Source organism: Callospermophilus lateralis, chromosome 2, assembly GCF_048772815.1.
Source record: "Callospermophilus lateralis isolate mCalLat2 chromosome 2, mCalLat2.hap1, whole genome shotgun sequence".
NCBI classification, from domain to species: domain Eukaryota; kingdom Metazoa; phylum Chordata; class Mammalia; order Rodentia; family Sciuridae; genus Callospermophilus; species Callospermophilus lateralis.
In genome coordinates this window covers 199,664,977-199,683,283 of record NC_135306.1, presented here as the reverse complement: position 1 = coordinate 199,683,283, position 18,307 = coordinate 199,664,977, and the positions used below count along the sequence as shown (strand labels likewise).

The 18,307-nt window shown below is 36.9% G+C and overlaps 1 protein-coding gene across 1 annotated transcript; it reads right to left on the bottom strand.

Moving 5' to 3' along the window:
• Positions 1-2,632: 2,632 nt before the first annotated feature.
• On the bottom strand, positions 2,633-9,198 carry LOC143641373 (putative oocyte-secreted protein 1 homolog). Its single transcript, XM_077108608.1, has 4 exons — positions 9,123-9,198; positions 5,341-5,522; positions 3,860-3,957; positions 2,633-2,732 (listed from the first exon to the last, which is right to left on the bottom strand). The coding sequence occupies exons 1-4, from the start codon at positions 9,196-9,198 to the stop codon at positions 2,633-2,635; spliced, it is 456 nt and encodes a 151-aa protein (XP_076964723.1).
• Positions 9,199-18,307: the final 9,109 nt, after the last annotated feature.

The window sequence follows — 18,307 nt, the reverse complement described above, 5'->3', positions numbered from 1 at the left end:
ATCCTATGTACATATATGAATATACCACAGTGAATTTGACCTTTATATATATACACATATGTGTGTGTGTGTGTGTGTGTGTGTATTGCACTAATTTTTTTTAAAAAACTATAAATAGAAGATCAGTAGAGGAAAGGGAACAGGGTGAGGGAAAGGGATATACTGGGGACTAAATTGAAGTAAATTTTATTCCATGGCTGTATATTTTTGTAAAAATGAGTCTCAATATAATGTATAATGAACAGATAAAAATTGAATAAAAATCATTAAATTCTCTTAGCAACTTTGAAATGGAAAATACATTATTATTGATTATTGTCACCATTCTATACAGTAAACCACTACAGCCTATTCCTCCTACTTAACTGAACTGTAATCAGCATCTCCCTTTTCCCCAGCTCCTGGGAACCACTATTCTAGCCTCTATTTCTAATCAGTTTGACACCTGTAGAGCCCACAGGTAAGTGAGGTGGCAAAGTCCGTCTTTCTGTACCAGGCTCACTCCATAGCATAAGTCCTCCACAGTCTTGATAACCTTCTCTCCAGGATCTGCATGCCTCACTCTCTCACTTCCTTCAGCTCTTTCCCCACACGCTACATCTAGACCCACAAGGCTTAGCCCAGTGTTCCCAGTCCCTCTTCTCTGTCCTACTTTCCCTCAGAAGCAATTTCCTTTCCTAGGATGCTTTGTAACACGCTGTCTTTTTGATTATTGTCACCATTCTATACAGTAAACCACTACAGTCTATTATAGTGTCTCCTCCTACTGAAACGTGAGCCCCACAAGGGCATGTTGGCAGAATAGAAGAACGAATAGGCATCATTCTAGGTCCCCACAGCTAAAGCCTTAGCCAAGGGCATGAGTCGGCAACAAAGAAGAGTGAGTAATTTTATGTTAAAAACCTTTAAAATGGGGTTGGGGATATGGCTCGGTTGGTAGAGTGCTTGCCTTGCATGCACATAGGCCCCGAATTCAATCCCCAGCACCACCACAAAAAAAAAAAAAAAAATACACTTTAAAATGGGCATAGAAGCTTATCATGACATGCAGATCAGCTCTTTGATAATTAGAAACAGTATGTGATAGAATAAATTTTATTCATAAATAAAACTCCATAGTTAAAAGGGCAGCTCCTTTTTTTACAAAAGGGAATATAAGAAGGAAACATACCATTTTATTTAAAATTGCAAATTAATTTCTTTTTAAAAATGGATCAGAGTTGAGATATCATTCAAGCTCATTTCAACTTCTCACATCTCACACTTCTTAAATCCTCAGTCTAAGCACTCGCTGCAGTCATTCCAAATTGCCTCTCGATGGAGGGGTGAATAGCCCGGTTTCTTCTCTTATGATAAAGGTACATCATTTGGCAAACAAGGGTCTGTAACATTTGGATTCTTACTGAAAAGGAAGAAAGATGGTAAAAAAAAAAACAGGTCCAGATATAAACATTGCTTAGCTACTTCTAAGTAAGGCAGTGTATGTGCATGAGGGAGAGAGGTTGTGGATAGGAGACAAGGGGAGAAAAGAACTTGAGAAAGTCAGTGCTCCTTGAGAGAGACCACAACCTGAAGTGCATCATGATTTAAGCACAATGCATGCCTAAGTGACTAAATATACTTTTGCTTCTTTAAGCCATGAAGATCATTCCAAATGCTTCCTTGGGCACTCTTTACAACATAGCTCCATCCTTTTATTAATAACCAATCAACCTGTGGATTTTGGGTAGTATCTGTTGGGAGCCACTCTGGACAGTAGCTATGTATACACCTTTAAGTCCTGAGGAAAGGGGTACTGAATAGTTATTGCACCCCACAAAACACTGGACTTTTACCCCCGTGCTCCAGGAAAGGGTGTCACCCAGTGAGGTTGAGTGATACTCACCTGTTCTTTTGTAATCCTACCCCTTTGCCCTTTGGGGGATAGAATGTTCCATAGAACCTCCCCTTGTGTGTCCTCTATATAAGAATGAAGATTTCCAGTGGCTCTCTCTTTCCACAGACCCTTAAGGTCACAGAGTCATCCCTGGATTTTGAAAAGGTACTTCTGTGTGTTTGCATGCTTTCTTCACTGTTTTCTTAAGTTATTGAAATAGTCAGATTTTGTGAACCCAGCATAGGTTGCCAGCTCAGATAGATGGCGATAAGTATCCCTTTATATGGGACTCGAGAATAAAGAACCGCATTGCCTTATGGGCATTTAGTAATCCTGGAAGAAGCTGCAACCAAGATTTATGACATTTCTGAGTTTACATCCCCAGGGATTACCAACAAAGCTACTTTGTAGGCTCAATATTAATACTTGCTTTTTAAAATTCAGAATTGTTTTAATATTGGAATTGATAGAAATTCTGTTTTTAAATTGGTTATGGAATTTCATATGACACCCAAGAAAGACACCTCTTATTTATAAGGAATCTCTACCAGTTAGCAATAGAATAGCAAGAATACTGTGATCAATAATACCTTCTACAAACAGAAATGCATGAATTTGCCATCCCCGATTTGGAAGCCCTTTCAGTACAAAGTGCCTTAGTGCAAATACATGACATTTCTTTGACAATTATCTTGATTCTTGTCTAGGATGTGCCTGGACAAAGTCACAATATGCCACTTCTAAGTGTGCCTACCATTATGGAGTCGCACAAGCAGCTCCCGTGTCTTCATGTGCATTGTTTACTCTCACTTCCACTTCCCACTCAGTAGTCGTGCTGCCATTTTTGTTCCTGTTCCTTTCCAAAAAATGGAAAGTAAAATGAGAAAAGAAAATCAAGAAACACCACAAGTTCAAAGCCTAAAGTTTGCAAGGCTGAACAGGGGGCCAAATTCCTGTTGCTTCTATATTTATTGATTTCTGCTTATTTCTCCAGAACATTGCAAGGCAGTGTTTGTGGTGTTAAGAAGCATGGGTTTAGAAACCCAATATCTGGGTTTACTTTATGGTTCTACCATTGACCAATGAAGGATCTAAGGCAAAAAAAAACCCTCAATTTCTCTGTGCCTCAATTTCCTCACCTGAAAATTGGCAATTTATAATTAATTATAATTAATAATTAATATCTACCTCATTGAGTCGCCATGAGTAACACTCTCATACAAATAAAGTGCTTAGAACAGTATCTGCATGTAGTGATTTAAAAACATTAGCTGCTAATATAACTAGCACTACCTGTGGGAACAGCACATGTAGGGTCACTTGAGGGAGACAAGAATTCCAGTTTAAGATTTAAACCAGAAAATTTGATGGAAAAATTTCCCAAAGAAAGTTCTTTCAAATATATCAGTTTTGCTAAGATCTGATCAAATATGTTCTTAATCTAGAGAATATCTCAGACTTTTTTTAAAATCAGTTAATAAGGTTCAAAAAGTCAAATCTCCACCCATGGATCTTAATATAATGTGTTTTTTAATCTCACCCCACAACTTCAGCCTGCCATGGTGCATGCTGATCTTGATTCTTTGATACTTTGTGGAATTATTTGGGTTGAGTTTTGCCTTTCATTTTGCCTATTACCTTCAGGAATCTTGAAAGTGGGCTCAAGTTTAAAGTTAAAATAACATGGTAAATGGCACTCAAATCAGGTTTTCAGTCATCAACACTTGTTTCAAAAACAAATCATTATTATTCTATATTTCAATATTCCTAATGTTCTTATATTCTAGGGGACAACTGCAATAATTTTCAAAGAATGCTGACTAGCAATCAAGAGATTTTGTTCCCATTAGGATCTAGGGCTGTCCACCCTATACACATACTTCTAGTTTTGCCATTTTACTGTTTGGGTTTGGACATCTTATTAAAACAGAAGGTAAAGATGAAGCTGGGGGCCAGGACAGGTGTCTGGCATACTGTACTCACTTGTTGATGACACATGACAAAGGCATTTCAGTTAGGAGAGTAGTGTTACTTGAAACATACTTGATTTTAGTTTTAAGCACAACAATTTCTTGGAAAATCTAAAAGGAAAGAAAGTTTGGAATGTTCATCTCAATTATCTCAGGAAACTTCAAGGCATTCAAATAGAAATTTACAGATACTTTGAGCACTCTAAAAATGGTCACACCCTCTTAAAACAAAAAACAACATCTATTTATGGGGAACAGGACCATTTTCCTCATGTGCCAGATGAGTTAAAATTTGGCACAATGTTTGTACATAAGAGGCAAACAATACTTGTGAGATGAAACAGGGCAGATCTTTGTGATTCATACTCAAGAAAGTGTTTGCACCTCTTTTTTGAGAAACACCATTGTAGCTCGAGTACTGCTTATCAACAGATAGACAGAGGATGTGAGCTTTCAGATTAGTTGAATCCTGTTTGGAATCTTAGAGCTACCTCTGTTCAATGTGTAGGGAATTTTGTTTAAACTCTGTTTACTCATTTCTGGGGATGGTGTGGGAGGAGCACTCATCATGGTGGTAAGGAATAACCTTGATACAGTTCAAATTTCCAATCACTTATCCAGCAGGAATTTGAAGGTCTGTAGGGTCAGCCAAAGCTGCCTTTAAGCCTACATCAATATCACAGCTTCTCCATTTTACCCAACCTTCTTTATCCCAAGAGCACTTAATAAATAACCTGGAATTGGAGCCATTGTTCAGTGGTAGAACATTTGCTTAACACCTGGTAAGGCCTTGGGTTCAATCCACGGTACCAAGGGAAAAAAATGCATACTCAACTCTATCTTGAATTTTTCTTTCTATGAAACTGAATCTATAACATTCATGTAGAATTGACCAAGTTCTAGCATTTCTTTTGGTATTTTATTTGGGATATTAAACAAAAAAATTAATATTATGACAAAGTTTCACTGACTTTTAATTTTTTTAAAAAAATCAAGTCAAAAATCCCAATTATACCTTTAGGAGTGGTATATACAATTGCCCTAAGTGACCTATCAATATGCCCAGTAAGGCATGCCAGAATATCTGGGCTTAGGACTGGTACAAGTCAAACATTTACTTTGAAAAGCTGTCTGATGCTTACCTCGTGTTACTCCCTTCTTCTGGTAGCAGTTGGCCAAATTTCAAATTATAAAGAATAACTCTTTTGTAAAACTGCTTAATAATCCTTGAAGCACAGAGAAACTACATTAGTCCTTTGAAGATAGTCAATTCTTAACCTGTTCTACCACAAATTGAGCAATATGAATTTTCAGTTACTGCACAACAAGTTAAAAAAAATAGTATTTAGCATCTCCTTCTTAACTTTTGTTGTAAATGTGACTGTTAAATCAATCTAACCATACTACAAATAAGAACTTAGTGACTTCTGGTTTGTTGACAGGTTAAAGAAACCGTAAGACTCTCAATTTAGGTGAGAGCGCCATTCCCCTTACTTCAGTTTCGATGCCACAGTCTTGAGGGTGGTATAAAAACTCATAGTAATTATTTAGACAAACGTGGGTTACAGGGCATCCGGTTCCTAAAAATGCTTCATTATGGTTCATATGCACGTTGTAAAATATCGTGTGTGGGATTCTGGAGTAGAAGAAATTGTTGGAGCACAGCACGAGAATGGCTGAGAGGCAGAAAAGAGAATCCCTCTGTTAGTAAGTACACATAGAGCAGCTCAGAAAGTTTTAGCATAGCCAATTAATAGAAATGAAGGCATGCTCCCTGACTCAAATAAAACACGTTTTAGAAGGGGGCAAGTCTGCAAAAGATGGTCTCCATATTATTGCTTCATCCCCAAAACACCCTCATCTACATCCATCCTTCTAAGAGGCTTTTGGATGATTATATGTGAAAATAATTAATACAAAATAACATCTTTTCATTCCACTGTGTGTGATTTTTTTATAGATTCATAAGAATACATCTATATTGTAGCATTTGTGCTAAGTACAGTGCAGGTTCTAGTGATCTTGTTCAATGGAGGCTTCATTTCTATAACCACAGCTTCATGATATATAAGAATAAGCACTGAGGGGCTGGGATTGTGGGCTCAGTGGGTAGAGTGCACATCTAGCATGCACGAGGCACTGGGTTCTATCCTCAGCACCACATAAATGTAAAATAAAGATTATGACCACCTAAAACTAAAAAATAAAAATAAAAAAAGAAGAAGCACTGAGAGTTGATGCAGCAATAAAGATTTATCCAGAAAAGCTAAAGCCTACCAATCAGTGACATTAGTACTCCTCCTCCTCTTTTAACTCTAAATATCTGTACCACATTTATAATTTTATCTGAGAAAGGGAATTTTTATGGTATAATCTGTTAATTGAGCTAGATGCCAAGGGCAGAGACTTAGAACGACCTAGAAATTATGAGACTGGGTAAGCATGAGGGGAAGAGTGAGGTTGGCTAATTACCTAGACCTCCCTAAGAAAAAATCTTCTCACTTGCACTTAGGGTACTGGAAGGGGCCTGAGGCCTCAGGAGATACCCAAAACTCACAAGTCAAATGCAAACAACATAAATCTGCCATCCTTTCTCTGAAAAGGATACAGAAATTGCAAATAATCAAAGATATTCAAAGATAAAAAAGATACTAAAAGATAAAAAGATATTCAACATCATCAGCTATTATGGAAACCCAAATTAAAAAATCACAGGGAATTATCACTGTACACCTATTAGCATATCTAAAATAAAAAGTAGTAACAGTCCCAAAAGCTGGTAAGGCTGCAGCGAAACATTACTACTTATATTTTGCTAGTGGAAATGTAAAATGAAAACTGAAAAACAGTTTCACAATTTGCTTTAAAAACTAAACATACAACTACCATATAACCCAGGAAATAAATTAATGAACAATTTATCCCAGGAAAATAAAAATTTATATTCACACAAACTGTATGAAAAAGTTTTCAACAGTTGGTCAAAAACTAGAAACAGTCTAGATTTTTTTTAAGAGAGAGAGAATTTTTTAATATTTATTTTTTAGTTTTCGGCGGACACAACATCTTTGTTTGTATGTGGTGCTGAGGATCCAACCCGGGCCACATGCATGCCAGGCGAGCGCGCTACTGCTTGAGCCATATCCCCAGCCCTAGAGTTTTTAATAGGCAAATGGTTCAATAAACTGTGGTTCACCCATGCCATGGAATAATAGTTTGCAACAAAAATGAATAAACTATGAATATATGCAAAATAAATAGATGAATCTCCATGAGTGGAAAATGCCACACCCTCAAAAAAAATAAGAGAATAAAAAAGAATAAAGATGATCACAAAAGGTTATATGCCATATGACACATTTATAAAACACCTGGAAATGACAAAAATCATAGAAGTGGAGAACAGATTTGTGGTGTTTAAAAATTAAGAACCGGAATTAGAGCAGAGTCCTCATATGATGGTTTTAAGAGGACAGTGGCAGTGATTCTACAAGTATCTTTATTGTGGTAGAAATGATCTGGCTATAATCATACCCCAATGTTATACAGTATTAGAGTTCTGCAAATGTTATTAGTGAGAGAAATGGAGGAATAGTATATTGATCTCTCTCTACTACTTCCTATAACTGCATGTGAATATACAATTCTATAAAAAATAAAAAGCTTTTGGAAAACTCTGAGTTTCAGTTACTTTTTGTCAATCTCAGTATGAAGCAAGTCATCTTCTAACACCAAATACAGATGAAAATGAAAGAAAGAAAAGTTTTTGTTTTAAGAGGACCCCAAACTGGAATGATCAAATTAGCAAACTAAACCAGTGGGTCAGTTTTAAGATCAGTCCACCCTGTGATCCCACAATTCCATTCCAAGGTATGCAAAAACATACCCACATCCACATCAATATGTACAACTATAATGTGCAAATAAAAATATGGGGAAAAAACCATCTACATACAAACATTACTTGTAACAACCAACAATGGAAAAATTCTTTCAGTATGAGAATAGAAACATTTTGTAATATATTCATTCAAAGGAATAACCAAGTGTAATTAAAATAAACCAATGTTACCAATATAAATCTCTAAATAATGTTAAAAAAATAAAATTATAGAATGAAACAAATAAAACTTTAGATGCCCACAAAACATATTTATGGATTCATAGATTTGAAGCAAAATTATAAAATCCACAGAAAAATGAGTAATTATCAAGTTTACATACAGGCATAGAGGAAAGACCACAGGATCAGGGATATTCACAGGGTCTCTACCTGAGCTTTTATCAGAAAATAAAATTTAAGTAAATGTAGCAAATCATTATGGACTTAATAAAACTGAATAGTGGGGCCAATGGTTACTTACAGTTGTCTCTTTCAAATGGTCCCTAATAAAGGAAAGGAAAATGTAATAAATACTCTAAAATCCTTAGAACTGCCCACGCAGCAAGTCTGGACCATGTTATTGAAGGTAACTTGACAAGAATATATAGCCTTTCATTGCCATTCTGAAGTTTCAGAATCAGAAATGTCAAAACCCCAAGTTCATACCTGGGGTGGCAAACCATGCAAGTTCACCCAAGATAGAAGACTTGCTAAAAGAAGGACATACTGAGAAACAGTAGGCTAGTCACCTGAGGAGGAGCCCTCCAACATGACAGATCTATGAAGGATAAGGAAGGCAGAGACTGTGATAAGGCTCCCTGGCTGCATGTCACACCCTACAGAATCCTGAGTCCTAGCACAGCTGTGGAAGACGCCACTGATTTCTAGCCTCAAGAATATGATGTGGTTTGCAAAGTGTCAAAAGAGAAGGTGTGGTGGTAATCCCAACCACTCGGGAGGCTGAGGAAGGAGGATTTCGAGTTCAAAGCCAGCTTCAGCAACTTAGCGCCCTGGGCAACTCAATCAGAACCTGTCTCTAAATAAAACACAAAATAGGGCTAGAGATGTGGCCCAGTAGTTGAGTGCCCCCGAGTTCGATCCTCTGCCCCACCAACACCACACACACACACACAAAAAAAAAAAAGAAAAGAAAAGAAAAGAAAGTGAGAGAGAAGGGGAATTAGAGAAAGACTGAAGTTCCCAAGTTAGGACACACCCTTTAGACTCAAGAAAACAAACATGACATCCCAAGATCATTCATCCAAGAAGAATCTCCGTCATTACATCCTTAGTTGTTACTAAGATTTATCCAGACCAAAACTGTAAAGAACCTACAGGCCACATCTTACAGTGCTTGTTAACAAATTCCAGTTCCCCAGGTCACATGTGATACCTGACCAGTCCCCAGCACAAATCCACATCAAGGAAGGGAGGAGAAAGAGAACCCCTATTGCCAGAAAAGTCTTCATTTTCGCAGACTGAAATCCAGATCCCACTGAGGAAACAGAAATTGGGAGCAGTGAGCAGCGTTAAATGCCAAAACAGCAGAGGCCACATCAGGAGTAAGTAATTGACTACCACTTTACACAGCACACACATGCCTCAAATATACCATCAAGTCTCCAGTTCCTAGAGTTAAGCAACTGTATGTTATCTTCATACAACAAGAAAAGCAGAAACTTACATAAATTAGAAGACTAGATAAATGCATTTAACCATCCAGTCTGTTCTAAACATTTTAAAAGAGTTCATTTTCTAAACTTTAACATTTTTATTCAATTATCAAAGAATGAGAGCAAACTTGAAGCAAAATGTACTATTTGAGTGTTCCCATAGACAAGCCTAAGAAAACCCCCCTGAAACACACACAGCTTATAATAATGAGTGACGTAAACGAGGTAGGTCTTTGAGAGGTGATTCAAAGATTAATGGAAGTCTCTACACCTGCTTTTCAGTCTGTATCATCAAAAATAGAGTTATTTTATGCACTAATGTATCTTTATTAAAACTCCCTATCATCCTAAAATGTCTATCTCCATATCTAAGAAGAAATAACTGTGAAAGATTTTAATTGTCCTGTGGACCTGAAATAAGGGATATGAAAGACTGATTTCACCTCTTCCACCAAGCAACTTCTACACCATGGCTCCCAAACTTAACAGATATCAAAATCACCTGGAGGGTTTATTAAAATACAGAGGGCCCCAATCAGTTTTCTGATTGGGGCAGGACTTGAGAATTTACATTTCTAACAAATTCCCAGATGATGCTGATATTACTGGTCTAGGGGCTGTGTTTGAGAACCGTGGTGTATAGGGTTTTGCCTTCAGAGAGCATGCTGTGCTGATGCCCATTAGCAGCACTTGCTTATCAAACTTCAAGAAGCATCCACACCACCTGAGGATCTTGTTACAGTGCAGATTCTAATTCAGAAAGTTGGGGTGGGGGCTAAAATTCTGCATTTCTAATAAACTCTCAGGTGATACTGGTGATAATGTGCAGACTACATTTGGAATAGCAAGGTCTGAATAAACCTCATGCACACTTAGATTCCTTTCTTCAAAACAGAAGATGCCACTTTACAATGAGAAATTCAAACTCTACTATGACAAGGAGCTTAAATAAATATTTGGTTTAAATGTATTCTGCTTTTTTTCTCTCAAAGTCAGCATTTACTAGAATTAAGCAACTGTATGTAATATTAATACAACAAGAAAAGTAGAAACTTATATAAATTAGAAGACTAGATAAATTCATTTAACCATCCTTGATATTACTTGAATTTTATCATTACATGTGCAGTCTGTTCTAAGCATTTTTTAAAAAGACTTCTTTAAAGCCAGGGACCATTCCATGGGTTTTCACATCTCCGGAGCTTGGCCGAACTGGTGCTCAATCAGTGACGGTAGGAAACTGAAATGGAGCAAATTATATTCCATGTATGTATGATTATGTCAAAATGAATCCCAATATTATGTATAAGTATAATGTACCAATAAAACATTTTTTAAATCCTTGAAAAGAAGAGATGAAGGGTGGGGAACAAAAAGAGAAAAGAAATATAATTAATTAGCATTTGTTTGATTTAACAATTTACCAAATGTTTATGTTCCACACAAACATATTTTCACTTTCATAATTATAACTTTTAAATTTCACGTGTATTAGGATAAAAGGTGAATTAAAACAGCATTTCAGAAACATTGCTTTCCAGGATGGACAATGCTAAAGAACAGTCCAAATGTAGGACAGAGCCTTGTGCATAGTGACGTACCCTGAGGCTGTGCACAGGTCAAGGTCTTCAACTTTCAGTAACCCTTTCTTAACATCCTGTATCTGCCAATCTACAAAACTACTACTATTGTTATGTTTTCAATAAACTGGTAAGAAAAAAGGTGATTTCTGTCTTAAAATTACATGGATATGTGACATTTGGTTAGCAGTACTTTTAGGATGAGGAGGGGGGTGTCTATAAAGTGATTGCCTATGGCTTCGCTTTGGAATCTCACCAGACTTCAACTTCTAGTTGCTCCATAGTCTCACCAGCATCTGCTATTTTAACTTTTTTCCATTTTACTGGGTGTATAGTGACCTCTCAGTGTGGCTTAAGTTTTCCTAATAACTAATGGTCTTGAACAATTTTTCAAGTGCTTCTTTGCCATCTGTATTCATATCTTCTTTGAAGAGTGTCTGTTCTCCCATTTTGCTCATTTGTTATTTAGCTATTTTTTTTTCTTATTGAGTTGTACCTACTATTTTTGTTTTGTATAAAAAGGTCTTTTTAGAAGAGTCTTGGTTCATTGTCTTGAGTAAAGATTCACATTCAGAATCTTTCTGATCATATTCTCATAGGTAGACTCAAACCTTTTTTTGGCAAGAATATATCATAGCCGTGTTGTATCTTTGTGGTAAAGTTTAAAATCTCATAATTTTAAGAACATATTTTTTCATTCTCTTTTAACTGTGATAAGATGCAAATACATTATTCCCAGTCAGTCATATATCTTTCAATTTTTCCACCAGAGTTTGTTTAATTATATGTTTTCAAATTTTATTTGGTCAGATTTCTACTTACTGCTTCTGGAGTTGAGTATAATTACAATAGACTCCCTTGCACCAGTTAATAAAGTAATTAATACAAGCAAGCTAAACACACACTGAGGTGAGACAAGTGCACAATCAGAAATTCACTATTTGCTCCTATCCAACAGATCCCCAGACACCTAACCGATTCATACTAACTCTCAGCTAAGTGGCTAGTAACAGTAAAACCCATCAGCTCTATCCCTTTAATACTTGTATTAAAATAGGGGAAAAAAGAAAAGAATTCTCTTGCTGGCTAAGGTGCCTGGCTAAGGTGCCTAATGATCTCACCCACAAGGCAGTCTCCCTGGTAGAGGAAACAGGACACCTTGGTTTTACTCTCTCTTTGGACCAGAGCCCAGCCAGCCCTCCCTCTCAGAGTCTTAAAGATAGTAATTTTTCTGCATCCTCACCTTCCTGCCTTGGGTTTAGAGAGTTCCATTTCTATTTGGCCAGATCTTTTTTTTTAGAGAGAGAGAGAGAGAGAGAATTTTTTAAATATTTTTATTTTTTAGTTCTCGACGGACACAACATCTTCGTTTGTATGTGGTGCTGAGGATCGAACCTGGGCCGCACGCATGCCAGGCGAGCGCGCTACTGCTTGAGCCACATCCCCAGCCCCAGATCTTTTTTTTTTTTTTTTTTAAACAAAAAGAATTTTTTAGTTTGGAAGATTTACAATACAGTCATAGTAGAGAACATCATTCCATAGTGCTCTTAATAGTACGGTTAGTCTTTTTTTAAAGCATCCCTTAATGAAAAGAATTGTTACTGGCTCACTTATTAGTTATATCAAAATAGTTACATCAAAATCAAAATAATTATTTATGCTGTAAAAACTTAGTACCATTTGAAAACATTAAATGCATACATTGAAAAAAGTACAATATTTTTATATTATTCTTTTATTTTTTTTAATTGGTTATTCAAAACATTACAAAGATTGCAGAATCACATCGGTTACACATCCACATTTTTACATAATACCATAATAGTAACTGTTGGAAGGAGACCCTCATTGTTATACAAAATTACATATAAGAGTTTGTGAGGGGAATGGGAAAAAAATAAGGAGAGAAATGAATTACAGTAGATGGGGTAGAGAGAGAAGATGGGAGGGGAGGGGAGGGGGGATAGTAGAGGATAGGAAAGGTAGCAGAATATATTATTCTTTAAATATAATCACTATTGCTAATGGAATGCATATGCCTGTTCAACACTGCAGTTTCTCAAATCTTTGAACCAGATTGGACTGTGCCATCTTCGTGTCTTATTCCATGTTGATTTTGCCACAGTGGTTGATTTTGCTCTGCATCACAGCAGCCACTGACTCCCCAGCTGCACAAAGGCATGCACTAATAGGAAGGAAAGGCACACCAGGACAGGGCTATCTCCAGCTCACTGTTCGCACAGTGACTGACAGTTGTGGAGTATCACTGTTTCCCTGGAAATATTAACATTCCCTAAGGTACCCCCACAAGATCACTGTAGTCCCTCTGGGCTCCTCAGCACACAGTGGAGGAACTGTGGAGTTCAGGACACAATGTGTGTGTCTGAAGAAAAACCGACATATTAGTAACTCCTTTAATGCAACAGCAAATTCTCACACACACTTTTTTAGTAAATGAATGAAAATAATAAAATAATGTTTTATATCTCTTCTCACTAATTCAATGAATTTAGTTCTTCAATATATCTACTGAGCACTTAATATGCCAGGGGCATATTTCAGAGAAATAAAAATTTGTTTTTACATGAAAACATGTACAGGAATATTTTAAACAGTCTTATTCGTAATAGCAAAATATTACAAACAATTGAGATATCCTTCAATGAGTGAATGGTTAAATAAACTGCAGTAATTTCTACTATGGAATATTACTCAGCAATAAAAGAAACAAATTGTTGATTCACTGGAACTCAAGGGAAGAATCACCAGAGAAGTATACTGAGTATGAAAGTTGATCCCAAAAGGTAACAAACTGCAAGATTCCGTTTATACAACACTCATGAAATGACCAAGTGGAAACCAAGAGCATATTAGCCGCTGCTAGGGGCTAAAAAAGAGGTGGGGACAGGAGGGAAGTGGACATAGCTCCAAAAGGGCAATATTAGGCATATGTGATGAAGGAAATGATTGATTGTATCGAAGTCAATATTTTGATTGTAATATAGTGATATAGTTTTGCAAGATGTTACTTGGGGAAAATTGGGCAAAAAGTACATTGGGTTTCTCTGTATTATTTTTTTACAACTGCATATGAATCTACAATTATCTCAAAGTAAATTTTGTAACATTAACAAAGAAGTTCTATAAAAACCAGCTATTATTTTAAGAAATTAAGTTAGAAGAGATCTTTTTCAATGACAAGAAAATAAGAACCATAAAAGAAAAAGAAAACAATCTACTAAGTAATCAATTAAGCAGAAATTGTAGGTGAGCAACTAAATCAGAAAAACTTGAAATGAAAAATAAAAGGATAAAATTGCTTTTATAAAACTGCTCTTACAAATTGTTTAGATCAAACAAATAACTCTACTGAAAAAATGAGCAAATTCATTTGCATAAATATGTGCAATTCACATAAGACTAATGAATTAGTAGCTTCTCTCTTCCATTAATAATTGCAAACTTAAACAAAAAGGGGTCACTTACATTCATTTGGGCGTCAAAATTTAAGAGATTTGTTAGCATTCAATGATGACAGTTTCCTTAGAAAGTATGCAATATTATTTACTCCTATGAGAAAGTAAATTAACACATCTTGAGGGAAAAATTTATCAATAAATTTATACTTTATTGCAATTCCTCATCCAATATTTTATCCTCTAGAAATATTGACATGAGATTGCAATGATTTATCTTAAATTAATTACAGCACTCGGTAATTATATAATATTGGCAAAGTAGATTCAACTCAAAAATTCATCATTTGATATGAATATACCACAAGTGTGGTTATATCCATAAAATGCACTAATGTTCAGCAATTAAAAATATAAAGTACACTGATACACCTTCAGTGCCTGTGTATGTGTGTGTATACAGCGTACACACACATGCACTAGAAAACTTCAGAAAAAAAATGCCACAACAGCTATCACTTAGAAATGTGTTAGAACTTTAATTTTACATTTTTAACACTTCTGTATTGCTTGCATTTTATTTCATGGATTTTCTTCAAGTCACCTGGTTAATAGGACTCTGCCTCCACTTCTGACTCAATATACTTAAAACCTAGTTTCTGGGTTTGCTGCACTCAATGTAACTCTTTGGTTTCTAAAATTAGTGACATTTTCAGATCTACCTGTCTAATGCTTCTCAAACTATCTCTGAAATAGAAAGAAAATGAACAACATCACATACAGGGTTGTAACTGGAAGATGCAAGCTCGAAACAGAGTTTTATCCTAAGTTTTCAAAAGAATTTTCACCAGTTTTTTATTTGCAATTTGTGCTGTGTGTTGTGTTACTGGGGATCAAACTCAGGACTTCACACAGCTAGGCAAGCACTCTACCACTGAGTTTCATCCCAAGCCCTGTTTGCATTTTAAATGACATTTTAAATTATTTTCCAGATAAGTCATCAAATACTTAATAGACTTTCTAGGAAATTTTGCCACATCCATCTTTAATCTTTGATTGTATTATTGCAGAGTACTAACATATTCTTGAGCTTGTCCAAACCCTAATATTGAAAAAGCAACACTACTGGAGAAACTTAAATTTTCATGGCATCAACTTGAGGAAAATCTAAGCTTTTCGTTGATCATGGGGATTGTTAAACACTTTAGATTAAACGTACTATCCAGGAGGCACACATTGCTCACCCAGGAGCACCTGTCCATATCAGTTAGTTCCTGGTATACACAGTGTTTCTTTGGGGATATGGAAAATGTGGTTAGAAAAGAGATGAAAGTGTTAACACATGAACTCTTGGAAAGACATTAAGAAGTCTGAAGAGAATGGAACTTGTTAAGGTTGATTTTTGCAAAATGTAGAAATGGTCCAAGTGAGGCTGCCTGTCCCTGTTGGCATCTCCTTCCCAGGTTGATAGCATTGGATCAGGTCTCATGCAGCTCCTGATAGCACCCAAGTTATTAGTTAAGCAATTAATATTAATATATGTATCACAAACGGTGGGTGGAGGGATGGCACTATCAGTGGATCATGAAATGACACATCATATCAGAGCTTTGAAGAATCCCTAAATCAGCTAATAGAATTTCAAAAAATGGCCAGCAAATGACCTCCATACAAGCACTTCAAAGGTCCCCCAAAAGACAATTCTGTGGCACTCCATAATGCTTCCTTATGTTCACCTTAAAAAACATTATAATTTTCTATGCCCAAATAATAAAGACAGGGTCAGGAGCTGGAGATGACAATATGTTAAAGGTTTTCTTTTTCCTCTCTAAGTTGGGTGAATTGAACACACCTGAGTGCGCCCTCCCATATAAAAACACCTCAGGCTTCCCAGTTCCTCTCCCTTGCTGTTTCCTGAGAGGATCTTACCCTGAGATCCAGCATAATGAAGGCCTTACTCATGCTGGAAGGACTGTTTCTGCCACTTTTTTCCTGGATGTGGATGTGCTCTGGGCAGAACAAAGGTACAGGGGGGACATTGACCCCTGGTGTTTTCAAGGGGGAGTTTCTCAATGGCGATGAGTCACAGGGCTTTTGATTGCCAGCACTGAATTGTCCAATGCTAACAATTAAGAACTAAATAATACTCATTAGTCCATGCTTTAGTCTCCCCTTGGGTCCAGATAATCCTGGTGGGTGAGTGAGGGAGAGCTGCGCTCAGGTTGCCATGAGTTTCTCCCTACCACTTCTTCCTCCTTGGGACCTACTAGAATTTCCCACTAGATCATCCTTGGACCATCTGCTTTTCTATATGACTCTTCCCATTCCTGGTAACTCGTTGTTCTTTCGCCACTTCACACTTGAGTTACTCAACCACACACTTCTAACTGGACTCCCTTATGCAAGTGCCCCACCTCCCCGCTACCCACAGAACATCCCTGTGTCAATTTTTAAAGATACAACCTTGAACAGACCCCCTCTTAAACACTCCAGGGCTTCCCTGCAGCCAACTAGGTATAGAGTAGCATCCTATAAAGACTGACCTAAAGCTACCCTTAGATCCCAAATGTCTGATGGCTTCCCAAAGAGTCACAGAAGGGAATTTTAAGATGGTTGCTTCTCCACTGACATTGCACAGCCTCTCTCCTGCTCCTGGTAAGAATGGGGTGCAGAATTCTCTAAAACATCTCACACCATCCTGAATGGAGATTTGCTCAACTTGAAAGAGGTAGGGATTAATTTATAAGTCCTGCAGGTGTATAAACTGCTCTAACTACTTAGAAGGAAAATGACAAGAGATGAGTATATGAAATAAATAGAATTGATGTAGTTCTTTTGGGAGAGGTTCCCTGGATTTCTAGGTGGGATAACATTGTCTTTACTTAGGGGAAGACTTGGGTGTTGGGGAACTAGAAACACTAATTTTTGCCTTAAGCTAAAAAGGGTTGTGTGCACACACAATACCTGTGTTTCCAAGATAAATGGAATACAACCAAATTGGGGAGAAGAAGGAATGTGAGCAGACTAAAGGGGCGGACAGGACCTTGGGGGACTATGAGATGGTAAGGGGTGGGGGAATATAAGCGAGAGGGCCCCTTCCTTTGTACAAATGGTTCTCTAAATTAGTCTTGCAGATCCTTGGAGCAGAGTGCTGTCAGTGGTTATTAGAGAGCTGGAGAAAAATGTAGAAGTGAGGTGAGAGCTAGGAATGGAGTATTTGGTTTGTGACTGAAACACTAGGACTCAGAAGTGAGGAGAGTAGAGAGGGAAAACAAAGGTGACATAATGAACAGCACAAGTTCTGCCCGTCCGTCTGTCTCTGCCCTCCAGTTCACTATCCCAAGTATGAGGGCCTGCGTTTGCTTCTGATGCAGGGGGCTGGCTGGGCAGAGCCTTGTAACTCTTGTTAAGGACTTTGGTCTTTTCTTAGAAAGGAAATCCTTATCGGGAGAGTCCCTATATTTAGGTTAAGAATCAACTACCCTACTCAAGATGGAGGATTGTGGAAGGCAGAATTCTAAACAGGTGATCCTTGTAAACACGTTGCCTGATGTGGCCCAGCCTGACTCTTTTAATTTGCACATCTGAAACCACTTGAGTTCCTCTTTTCCTTTTCTACAAAAGGCAAAGAATGCTTATTCAATTTTCCAAGGATATAAAGAAATTCAAATTTAAAATAATGATGGAAATGTGAAATTCCAAGAAAAGAAAATATGCAGATGTTTTGTAAATATAAATAACTCTCAATTCTTATGAAATGGAATTTTGAAAGTTGAGTTTCCCTTGTGGAAAAAGAGGCATATGAGACTGGGAACTTACGTCAAATTTCCGTTAAGCTTTAAAACTGACAATGAGTAGCTTTATTACAGTTTTTAAACACTGTTTACCCTAAATACTGGATCTTGCCCT